The 12513-nt window shown below is 48.7% G+C and overlaps 1 protein-coding gene across 1 annotated transcript in view; it reads right to left on the reverse strand.

The window, feature by feature from the left end:
- The window catches only part of BCR (BCR activator of RhoGEF and GTPase), a 95130-nt gene that overhangs the window by 9163 nt on the left and 73454 nt on the right, over positions 1-12513 (reverse strand). The window contains exons 9-16 of the mRNA XM_009910974.2: positions 12274-12395; positions 10985-11153; positions 9616-9735; positions 8664-8739; positions 8049-8153; positions 7211-7285; positions 6241-6338; positions 5474-5605 (exon numbers count right to left, since the gene is read on the reverse strand). Of these exons, the coding sequence (XP_009909276.1) occupies positions 5474-5605; positions 6241-6338; positions 7211-7285; positions 8049-8153; positions 8664-8739; positions 9616-9735; positions 10985-11153; positions 12274-12395 (897 nt within the window). The remainder of the gene's footprint in view (positions 1-5473; positions 5606-6240; positions 6339-7210; positions 7286-8048; positions 8154-8663; positions 8740-9615; positions 9736-10984; positions 11154-12273; positions 12396-12513) is intronic.

Below are 12513 nucleotides of genomic sequence, written 5' to 3' on the forward strand. Positions count from 1 at the left end.
GCCCTGATGATGGACACAGCCACAGCCCATTCTCCAGCTTTCCAGCAGTCTTCTCTATGCTTTTTAGAATGGAGACACTGCAAGTGTGTTATTTATAGCAGGGAGAGACTGCCTAAGACTGCAGGGGAAAGAAAGTTTTGAATATTTGCCAAGAAAGCTAAAGGAAGAGTGCAGCAGGGTCCAGGTCCAGTTGATTAAAGCTAACAGCTATTACTGGGTATGTCTCAGTGGTGAGCAGGGAAATCCTGCCACTGTACCAACTGAAAGCAAGTCAACAGCTGCTAGACACTGAGCCCAAGTCCTACTCCGTCTCAAGCTTGAATATCACAGGGCAGCAAAGGACTAGCAGAAGCAGTGTGCTGGAGCTGAGGGCTCACAGAGATTCTTCCATGCTGAGGACGTACATACTGCTACTTCTTCCTCCTTTAGCTCTGCACTCCTGTTGCAGGGCTGGAAGGACCCTCACACTCCCCACTCTGCCACAGAACAGCTTGTATTGTATGGAGACAGCTGGGGAGAACAGGCACTGGGGAGTGAGCCTGCCTGACCCCAGCCAACCCTGCATAAATCACTGGCAGTAATAACAGCAATTAAAACACTAAAATCCCCCCAGGTGCCTTTTAACTAACAAAGCAAAATGAGGGAAGCTAATAAAAGAGCAAAGCTTGAATAAGGTCTCAGCAACACTGAATGAGACAAAGATCAGGTCTAACAGCCTGATAAAGTCAGAGTAAGAAACAACAGAGTCAGGAGGAAACCAAGAATGTCACTTGGACTTTGAGCAAGCTTCCAGCCCTGGGCCCTGCAGCTGACTGATCTAAGGCCACCAAGAGCCACACAGTGAAAGGCAGCTGGAGCAGACAGGTTACAAAGCAGACTGAAGACAAAGAGTGAGTGTGATGCTGCAGCACAGAGAGGGCCTGTGACAAATGGGGTCATGCTGTCTTCTGACCTGATTTGGAGATGAGTGACCCAGCAGAAGGAAGAGTGAGCAGAATTGCAGTCTGCAGAGAGGGTGCCAAAACGAGACTGCTTGGAGCAAGTGAGCACAGAGGGCTCACTTGGGCAGCTCAGGTAGGGGGGCACTGGGAAAGGGCTGCTTCTGACAGTGCTTCTGATTATTGCACATCCTTTAGATTACAGTTTGGTTTAAGTGACAAAAGGACCTGTCCCATCTCCACTGGATCTGTGAAAAAACTGTGTTGTTTCCATGGCCTATGCAAACAGGACAGACTTACTGAAAGCCTCAAGGACTGCATCTCATGGGCTTGTCTGCACAGACCCCACCAGAAGTGCATGCTGCACAGTTAAAAATGCAAACAAACGGGTTTGTCTTTACACCCCCAGCACCTCCAGTCCCCTTGTGCCCTCTTCTTTGGCATTTGAAGTCACAAGCTACAGCCCCAAACCCACTAACAAAGTAAATGCCTCTGTATGTTGCACGAAGCACAACAGAACAAAGCAGCTCAGCACCACAGGGATTTCTGAGTGCAAGTCTCTGGCTCCCATAGCAGGTTAGCACTGAATTAAGACAGACAGTGTGCAGCAGTCAGCAGAGCCTGAGTGTGCAGAGCACAGAGTGGTGAGGACCTGGGAGAAAGGTGAACTGAGGATGCTGCTCAGTAGCAAATGCAAGCCAGGCACCAGGAAAAGCAGTGTCTGTGTTCAGCCTAAGGGAACCACCACAGACAGCTTGAGGATTTTCTTTTTTTTCACCCAGAAGAGAAAACAAAACATCCAGAAAGGGGAAAAAAAACCCAAAGCAGCAACAGTGGAAATGAAATGCCTGGAAGCCAGGACTGGGGCAATCTTCAGGTTTGTGTGTTTTATGCTATTTATTCCCATTGCTTCCTGCCTTCCCTAAATCTCCCTGGCAACTTTCCACTCCATCAATTTTTATTTGTAACTGATGTGACAGACACATTGTCAAGGTCTCACTGCTGCTGGAGACTCCCAGTCCAGCCACAACCCCATTCTCCTCAGAGCTCCCCACTGACACATTCATCCTTCAGACGTGACCTGGTGCCTTCTCCATTCCCACCCTGTCTGCATGATTGGGACACTGTTCTGCATGAGCAGACTGGTCAATGAACTTGAGTGTGGAAAAGGTTTTCTGAGTTGACACTTGGGAGGTACAGCATGTGACAATCTGGTTTACATGAAAAACAGCCTGGATGTCTGACCTAACCATGTGTACTGCTAGGAGACACCCCAGATAATTAAGCAGATAAGAGTGATTGTTTTGCATGGCAACAGAGGAGTGGTGGTGCCGCTACCACACAAGGACTGATCTAAGGTCACTTCCTCTCTGGTTTTCCAGCACTGCTGTGAGCAGGAAATGGTTTGCCTGAGCTGATCATACAGAAAAAAAAAAAAGAAACAAAACACCAAAGGAAGCAGCATTTCAGGGAGGCAGCAAGTGGAGAAGATGGATCACAGGATGCAGTCTCAGTTTACTCACACAGTCTGCTCCCAGGGCAGTGGCCAGTGCTGCTAACATATGTGCCCGCTTAGGTGCAGAGTGAGGACCAAACAAAAGGCTGCTTCACTCACATGAGAATGTGCCTGCCACATGAAGAACTAAATGCAAAGAGCTAAAGGGACTGCAAAGTAACAAGGGAAATCAAAACCCCCAGAAAAACACGAGAGGAGATGATGCTTACAACTGAAGCTTAGTTACATGACGCTTAACAACCAAACCTTAGCCTCACATTTCCTCCTGCAAGATGATGTCCACCTCTTCCCCCACAGCAATTTGTTCCACAGCGTACCCAGGAATTGCACCTTCTCCCCAAGTTGTAACAGAAGCCCCCAGCCACACATGCCAGCCAGTTAAGCACTGCACACTCAGTGCTGCCATTCCCAAAAGATCTGAGGAAGCCTTCACGTCTGCACTCACAGAAGGTTCTCCTGAATTAAAACCTTGTGGGCTTATTTTCCAGGGTTAAACTTGCAGGCTGGCAAGCAACAAAGCTCTTGCTTCTGGCTATAAGAACAGGTAAACAAAATATTCCATAGGAAAAGAAAATATGAGCAATGGGAGCTATTAAAATCGCTGCCCATTCCTGGAAGCAACTAACTACATGGATTAATTTCCAGTCTTCCTTCCTCCAGTGCCATTATGTAACAGAGATTTAATAAACATTTCACAGCTAACCCAGCCCTGGTTCCTCACTGCATTGTCTCCATCACTGCAGCTCAGCAAATGTGGTGAGTCAGAAATCCCAGCAGTGGGAAGCTGCAGGTTTACAATAATCCATAGCTTCACAATACACTGCCACTGAGCCAGCACAAAACCAGCCCTGTTTCAGTCAGCAGGAGGATGCAGGCACAGCTCCTGATGGTGCCAGAGGTTTTAACTAAAGGGAATTCAGGAACTAAAAAATCATTCATCTGGCAGACCTTGTCTGTGTGTAAGAGAGGCTTTGTCTGATCCATGGGCTGGAGCACCTCTGCTATGAGGCATGCTGAGGGAGATGGGGCTGTGCAGCCTGAAGAGGAGAAGACTCCAGGGGGACCTTAGAGCTGCCTTCCAGTACCTGAAGGGATCCTATAGGAAGGCTGGAGAGGAACTTTTCCTGAGGGTGCCTAGAGACAGGACAAGGGGGAATGGTTTGAAGCTGAGGGACAGCAGGGTTAGTGTGGAGCTTAGGAGGAAGTTCTTCAGTACAAGGGTGGTGAGACTCTGAAACAGACTGCTCATGTAGGCTGTGGATGTGTCCTCCCTGGCGGTGTTCAAGGCTAGGCTGGATGAGATGTTGAGCAGCTGAGTCTAGTTGAGAAGTATCCCTGCCCATGGTGGGCTGGTTGGAGGAGATGAGCTGTGAGATCCCTTCCAACCTGAGCCTTTCTAGGATTCTATAATCAAAACCAGTTTTTGTTTTATCCTAGGTTTTATTTTGCTTTGCATTTGGTTATGTTTGGGATTTTGATTGTGGTTTTTTTTTTCACTTCCCACTGTTTCGGTTTCTCTAAAAGAGTCAAGATGGAATTAATATTCAAGTGCCACCAATGAGTGACTTTCCAACTTAAGAATAAAATGTTTTTAACACTATGTACAAGTGCTCTGTGTAAAAATACCAACCCAGGGGGAAGAAAACACGTTTAAAGGAGGTTATGAATTTTCTGAATCCTTCTGTGTAAAATATTTGAAGAATGTAGAGGGTCAGTGATTTCAGGCTTCTCCATGATGAGCTCATGAATCTGCAGGGCATTTCAGGGCTGAGAACCTGCTCTTTTGTAGTTGCTCAGCTCCACGGCAAACAAGCTTTTGTTAGCGGAAAGGCCATACAGATTTCTGGTTAGTTGGAGAGACACAGACAGGAGCCACCCGGTGCTAGCACTGATTGATTTGTACACAAATGTTCTTTTCAGCACCCACCATGTGTCTGGGGACAAAAGCTTCCCCTGAAAATGGCAGGGCTGCCTCGGGCTGCAAGGATGGAGAGATAGGAACAGGCCTACTAAACAATGAACCCTTCTAGAGTAGAGGTGAGATATGATCCTGCAGGCTGCCCTCAATCAGAGCTGATCCTGAAATGGCCTTGCCCTGTGTGACCACCACTCAAATGTTGGAGAAAGCTGTCATCCATGCAGTGATGAAGAGTCAAATGCAAAGGGTGAAGAACTGGTGGCATTTTTCAGTGTGGCAGAAAGAAAACGGCTATCTGGGCAGGGCCTCTCTACTGTACAGCAGCCAGCCCAACACAAAGCCCTCAGAGCAAGCACTTAAACATCCTTCTGAAGCTGTGGACAGTGCAACAAACTGGAAGAGGAGAGGGAACATCTGTTCTGCATGTCACCCTCCACTGATGGTCTGATTTCTCCTGCCTGGAGCTTCAGTGCTTTATCCTGCAGCAGCTCCCCAAAAGCAGCATCCATCTGCAATCACATCATCACCTCCCCTCTTGGATTACAGAGTGTCCTGTGGTGAGGCTCAGCAGTGGAAATCCCTCTCAGAGGCAGCCTGCTGTCACGGTCACTATATTCTGGCCATGGCAGTTAGCAGGACAATAAGCCTGTCCCCCAAGGCCTTGCTGTCACATCAGTCACCTTTCAGCACATATAGAAGGTAGCATTTCTTCCAGGTGACCTATAGTGGGGACAGCATATTCACTGCTTCATCTTTTGTCAAAAAGGGAGCATCCTCACCAGTGCCCAGGGCTTGGTGACAGTGCAGTTCCTGCCTGCTGTGCAGGAAGTACTGAAGTTAACAGGTAAATCAGAGATCAACACAAATTTTCATGACAAAGCATCTAGCAGCAGACTGGGACAGGCACAGGAGACCAGAGGGAAAAATAAAGCTGCTGACTTCCTGCCCCTGAACCACACTGTGTACCTCAGTGGCTGGAGAAAAAACCAAAATCTCCAATGCTGAGACAATCAGAAGGAAGAGAAAGCCTCCCTGGTGCAGCCCAGGACCCTGCTGTGTTTTGCAGCGAGGGCAGCAGTAGTGAGTGAAGCACAGCCTCACCTGGATCTGCCCTTTGCCCATGATGCGGTCGCTACTCTCGCCGTCCTCTTTGGTCAGCTTGGTTTTGTTGTAGCACTTCTCATAGCAAAGGATCCGCAGGGTCTGTGAACCTTCCAGCTCAATCTCAAACTCCTGCAGGGCATCAGGAAAAGCAGAGCCATGAACACATCACAGCAGGGCACTGGGCTCTTAATAATCAGTATGGTCTCCTTAAAACTCATCTGGAAGGAGCACTTAAGGACTGGCCCAAGCCTCCTCCCTAATGGAGCCGGTCTCAAAACAAACTCAGATTGTATTTTGTACAAATCAGAGACTAAGATGCTTGACTCCTTTCAGGTTTCACTGATTTTCAGCACAACAAACTCACTCACCTTCCTTGTACCGAAATTTTGCTTCCCAAGAGCATTTAGTTGGCTATAAACAGGCAGAATGACTGCAGCGAATTCTTCTCCCTCACAACAAATAAACAAAGCCACCTCCTTCAACACTTGTGCCTTACACCAAGTAACCACACGTGCCTCTGGCTGAGTGTTGAAATGCTGCACAAGACTTGTTTGTGCTGAAAATTTTCACTACAGCTGATCCAAGAGAACATGTGCATGCCCTGACAGCCAGCTGAACCTGGCACACAAGAGCTTGCTGAGAGGCAGCAGATGCAGCACAAATGCTTGAGCATGCAGCACTTTCTCTCACTGGTGGGGTTTCTGCCCTTCCTGCACTGATGCTTGGTAGATGGAAGAAGTCACAGTGAGAGCAATCCGGCCTACCTCATTCCAGTTGGGCTCCGTGGTGTCTCTGTACACTCTGGTTTTAGCCTTGTTCACAAAATACCCAAAGGAATCCACCTCTAATGTGCAATACAAATCTGAGGAGGGGAGACAGAGACAGAAACCTTTTAGCAGTCTCCTGATTTGCATGAATCACTTTCAGGGCATGTCTGCTTCTACAGCATCTTTGTATTGTACCAGTACCACTATCCAGCACAAATCTCATCATCTGGACCTGCAGAGTTGCCTTTATGGGGCTGAAGCACCAGCACAGATGTGTAAATGACCTCAGCACAGACAAGCCCTTCGCCTCTATCAAGATTCAGGGGTACACTACCATCCAGTATTTCCCAGCCCAATCCACAAGAAGCAGGTGGTGTACACCAGTGAGAAATGGAACTTCCCAGGTAGCTACTGGCGCCCATCAACATCAGAATCAGCTCCACTGAGAGCAGCATCAGTCCAGCACTTCTGAAGAAGGAGGTCAGGGGCCATCAGAAGTCATCCTCATCACAAAGTGGCTATGTTGTACCTAGTGCTTTTGAAGGGCTAGTAAGGAGCTGCAGACATTGCTCCTATTTCTGACTTATGCTGCAAATGGTGGCAGGCAGCACCTGGGAAGTCAGTGGTGCAGAGGCAGTAGGGCCAACAGACACTTCACTCCTTCCCTCCTGGGACTGCACACAGCTTAGTGAAGGGCAGGAGCCCCTGCCATACAGCTGGCTAAGCTCAGCTGTCCTTCCTAGCTTATCCTCAGCCATGGCTAAGCAGCATCTTTCTTTCCACAGGTGTCCTCTTCACTCTGTTTTTTCACCTTTTTTGATCCTTCCATTAAATCACTCTCCTGAATTTTCACACCTCTTTGTTCACCCCAGAAATTCTGGATGTCAGAGAATGCTTCCCATTCTGTCACAGCAGCTGAACTATCTAGCTCCCATCAATACCTGTGTATTACAGAACTGCAACTCACTTGAACTTTGCTTGAATCCTGTGGCAGAGTGGACAATGACATTCAGGAAGCCACAGAGCCCTGGAGATTCATCATCTGCACAAAAGACCCAAGAAATTTTGTTATGTTCACAGAGGAGCCAGGAGTGAAAGACAGAGTGATGAGATTGATATTACACAGGTGAAGGAGCAGGGGGCAAACCGTCCCTATGAAGGATGGCAGGAACCATTTCAGCAAAAGGAGGCTGTGCCAGGCTGTGTTGGCTTTACCTGTGATGCCTTCTGGCAACGTGTGGCTTTTATGATGGCATTTCTAGGGCCAAGAAGGCAATATGGAGGAAATTCAAAGGAGAAAAAGTAAAACATAGAGGCTAAGTCTCTATTACCAGATGAAATAGTTACTTAGGATTGTCTCTGACACAGTCTGGGACAATTCGTGTTCTTCCAAAGGATTCCCAAGCATAGCTCAAAGCTGTCCCAGGCCAGGACCCCACAGGCACTCCAATCCCTGGCATAATGGCTGCCTGTCAAGAGCCATTGAATACACACTAGGGGTGTCCAGGAACATTTTACTTGTTTAGATGCAGCTGTATCATTTGGACTTTGTACTGCTGCAGCAAGGAGCACTGGGATGGCAGATTGCTCTTGTTCCTGCTGCTCTCTTGTTGTCTGCTCTTTAACCAAACTACCCAAGCTGGGTACTCACAGTCTCAGCTTTAGTTTTACAGAACTCTCAGTTTGTAACTCAGCACCAGCTTGAAGGCTGCAGCAAAAAGTAACAGTAAGAGCAGTTCTAGAAGCAGGCAGAAGTTTTTGTTCACAGCAGCTGTACTATGTGAAAGCATAAACCAAGGCCTCACCTTCCTTATTGATAGTGAGGGGAATATTGTGGACTGTCTGAAGCTTCACACAGGAGTTTGTCAGCATCTGGAGCTCCACTGATGTGAGGGAGAAGCTTTTAAAGCCTACCAAGGAGATTCAAAGAGGGAGGAATTAAAACTCAAAGCAGAGGCTGGATGCATGCTCCCTCCTTCTGGGCATACATGGGAGAGCTGCTCCCTGGGCCATGGTGCTCAGGTCTGCATTGCTGCTGCAGCCCAGCACATTTAGTTACTCTTTGGGGGAGTAAGAAGTCTCAGTATGGTTCACAAGAAACAAGCAGGGGGCTCTTATTTTCTTGTGAAGGAGTGCAGCTGTTCCCTCTACCTGGAAATGCAAGAGCTCCAATCTCTAGAGCAAATGGGAAACTCTCCACACACCGAGTTCTCTCCCTATGCATTCTCTGTATGCTGCTGCATGCAGAAGTCCCTCAGATAGACTCAGGGTGCAGGAACAGAAGACACACTTGTTGAGCTGTGGATTTCAGTGCACATCTCTCATTTTTCAAGGAACTGGGCCCCAGATCCCATCTTCTGGAATCCTGCTCTCTACTAAGGTGGCAGTATTTGCCCCAGTGCCAGCTGAGGGACACTCACATTTCTTCTGCTGCTCCCGGATGTTCTCTCTCCACTCTGCCCTTTCATAGTCGGATGAAATGAGGAATGTGTAACTCTGCCCAGGAAAAGAGAAGGAAACAGGGTGGGCATTAGTCTGCCCCAGGTCTGAGAGCAGGCCTCCCTGCCTCCTGCCTTCCTCCAGTGGGAGCTGCTGTATGAACTGTCCTGGTGCTGCTGCCAGTTGTCCTGCACCTCAGCTCTGGCAGTCACTGGCAGAGCTCTGGCACCATGCCTTCTCAGCACTGTGTTAGTGGTACCAACACAAAGCTCTACTCTGCTAACAGTGGCTGCAGCCCTGGCAGCATGAGAAGCCACAGCAGCTCTGTGCTTCCTCACAACAACTGCCCCAGGAAACCCAGAAGCCTCCAGCATGGACCCAGACACTGATGCCAGGTTGAGGATACAGTGAGTAGCCTGAGGATTTTCACTGAGCAGTAACAGGATGGAAAGGCCACAGTGACAGGTTACAGCACTGCCAGAGCAGGGGGTACCCTCTGGCACACTGAGCATCCCACAGCACCACAGGAAATTGTTCACAACCATCCAGCATCCTTGGTGCCAAGTGCAGCCTACAGTCCTCAGGAGGCTGCCCAAAGAGCCCCAAGCCTTGACCTTGAAGGGAAGTCCAGAGGGTAGCTGCTGCAGCAGCTCAGGTGAACAGAGCTGTTCCTATTGCTCTGCCAGGGCAAGTGCAGAGGCAGGGGATTAATTTCTAGCCTTATTTGCATGCCACACTAGCACTGAAAAAGATTACTCACAGCCTTAGATGTCATCATAACCTTTGGTGTAGCAAGGGACAAGTATCTGTTGTGCTGGTAAGTGCTTTCAGGACAGACAGTAGAGGGCATGAAGACCTTGTACAACAGCCAGATACAAACACCTTCCCCTGACCTCTGTGTTGTGCCATGCAGGAGACCAGAGAGCCACTCACCTTGCCATTGCGATTGTGTACCCTGAAGGCCATGCTGGGAGACATCAGCAGGAGGAGGGACTCCTGCTCTGAGAGCTTCTTTTTCAACCTCTCGATCACCTTGCTGCCTTTATTGGCCCTCTGAAGGGTGGGAGAGAGAGACAGAGGCCATGGGTCATCTTCCAACTTCTGCCTCCATTTACACTCACAGACATTTTCAAGATTCACATTTCCTTCCCCCTGTGAGTGGCAAATGGCTCAGCAGAATCCACAGGGCTCCCTGCTGCTCAGGAAGATTTTTACCTGCAGTACCTACACCCAGACTTGGCTGTTTCCCAGTTGCAGCTGCCCCAGATGAATGTGCAGAAGTGCAGGGCACTGTCCCAGCTATACCCTGTACTTTGTGTTCCAGAGGCTGCAGCAGCATCCCATTGGGTAGCTACAGCACTGCCAGGTCCTCCACAAACATCATTAACTAAGGAAGCTGTAAGGAACTTCAATAGAAGCTACCCTGAACTCTCTTGCCAGAATTGCCTCCCACTCACCACCCACCAATCCACTTCCAAAAGAAGTCAGTTAAACCCAAGGGTTTAGCTCTCTCCCAGCCAGAGAGAGATGCACCAGAGCCTGTATCTCAGACACCTGCTCCTTATGAGTCAGAGGCTTCCACACGGTGTTCCTCCTAACAGCTCACATTTTCCAGGAGGCCCTCTCTGAAAGCCAATCAGAACTGAGAGGCAGAAGCACGTTACTTGGAAGCACAGGGACAAGCCTTCTCAGGGTACAAGCAGGGTTATTCACATTCTGTTCCACACCCCAGCAAGCTTCCAACCTCTTGGAGTCTAACAGCTCTAAGAAGCCTGGGCCAGCAAAGGGAAGCCTGGGCCAGAGACACCATGTCTATGTTAGACTGTCCAGTCAGCACAATTGGAGTCCTTCAGGTGGTGCTTTGACACCGGTGGTCAGGAAGTTTCCAGAGCATAACTGAGCCTGTACAAATTCAGCAGTACACATCCTCTGACCAAAACCACTTGCAGGACCATACCTGAACAGCCAGAAGCTGGCACATCACACAGCACAAGAATCCCACCCTCCACATGGATGATCAGGTACTGTATGCAAGTAGAGGAGCTACTGGGTACAACTGGGGTCTTGATTCTGCCCCTTAAAGGACACCCCCATCCAGGCCATACACTAGGATGAGCAGCACTGGGCTGCAGAACAGGTAAGTAGGCCTGGATCCCAGAGCTGCAGCACAGCCTCTGCTGAACAGTCTGTTTGAGCATGACTTCCCACGCTGTGCACCTCTGAATGCTGCTTCTCTCAACACCTCACCCTCAGCAGAGACACTGAGTCTGTACTTGGCACGGAGTGGCTCAGCCTCCTTTACCTTTTCACGCTGGATGTCACTCTTGATCTGGGATATCTTGATTTTCATGGCATCCAGTTCCTCATCAGGTACCAGTGGGATATTGGGCACTGCTTCAGACTCATCCACCATTTGGAAGCTAAGGTCAGTGAGTGGGATGTACCATTTACAGTCATACTGCTGGCTTTTCCTGAAAGACACAAGGGCCAAATCTCCTACTGGTGTTTGGCAACACTTACTCCTCCTTCCCACAAGTCCTTCCACACTATAACACATAAAATACAGAAAGGGGCACAACCTCATTGCAACTGCCATGTGGAAAAACTCTGGTAAAGGGCTGCTTAACAGCAAGAAAACCTAGAAAGCTTCTAGCTTCCAATAGCCAGGACAGCACACAGCAAGTAACTTGCTTTATTCTCTAGTTCTTCAGCCTAAGAAACCACAAGGATCTTCTCCAACCCCCTGCAGTCCCATAGCCATGCCAAGCCTCTGACCTGGATCTCTCCTGTCATAGATAGGAGAGTCAAGTGGTGCAGATAAGCTAACATGGATAAACATCCCTGAAGAGAGAAACCACAGCTCCTAACTCCAGGGATTTCTGCAGGATAAGCTGCTCACTTTTTTAAAGTTTTGTGGGATTTATTCCCTTTTCACCACTACTGTCAAAAACATTCACTCTTGGGAATGTCTCACTCTTTTGAAGGTTCTTTGTTCACAAGCACGTGCTTCAAAACAGGCAGGGACTAGTTGTTGTCTGAGAAGGGCAAGAAGATGAGAAGGGTCTCCTGGAGCAGAACTTTTACCAAACAAAGAGCAGCCCTGTTTGAGGCAGGTTGGTTGGTAAAGGTTTCCACCTTGTTTGTGAAAAAAGTCAGCAGAGCTGTCTGTATAACTGCACCTGTGGCTCATATACAGTCTGCTCATTGTACCTTCTCCAGTTTTCTGACTGTAGCTGCAAAGCCACTATGAACAACCTCAGTAACAACAAAAAAGTGAATAATGGCACCCAGTAAAAGAATGAGGAAGTAGAAACTTGGATGGCAGCTGTCCAGGACATCAGCAGCTACAGCACATCCCATTTTTCTAGGAAGGCTCAGGGCAGGGATAGGAGGAATTAACCTTTCCTGAGAGATCAAGCCCTGGGCAAGGTCTCAAGTAACAGACAGTGCTACCCCACTGATTATCCCCTGCCTGACTGGGTTATGGTTACTCAGGTTTAGGACATCCACTTTCAACTGAAATTGCTGGCTATACCCAGGATGCTGCCACAGACAAGCTGCAAAGCACACAGGCCAGAAGGAAAAGCTCACCCTCCAATCTGCTTCTTGAGCTTGGCACACAGGAAGAGATCAGTGAAAAGAAAGACATGGCGCAGCTTGCGAGCCCCCTCCACCAGCTCCACCATGAAACTGTCCTTCAGTAGCTGCCGGTGCTGGGGAAAAAACACAGGGAAAATGTTTCAGTTACTGCATGAGCCCCAGGTTTGGGGCTGGGACAACACATTCCTTAGGCATGTCTCCTACAAAAGGTCTCACGCAGAAAAAAGGAAG

The sequence above is a fragment of the Dryobates pubescens genome, chromosome 25, assembly GCF_014839835.1.
Source record: "Dryobates pubescens isolate bDryPub1 chromosome 25, bDryPub1.pri, whole genome shotgun sequence".
NCBI classification, from domain to species: domain Eukaryota; kingdom Metazoa; phylum Chordata; class Aves; order Piciformes; family Picidae; genus Dryobates; species Dryobates pubescens.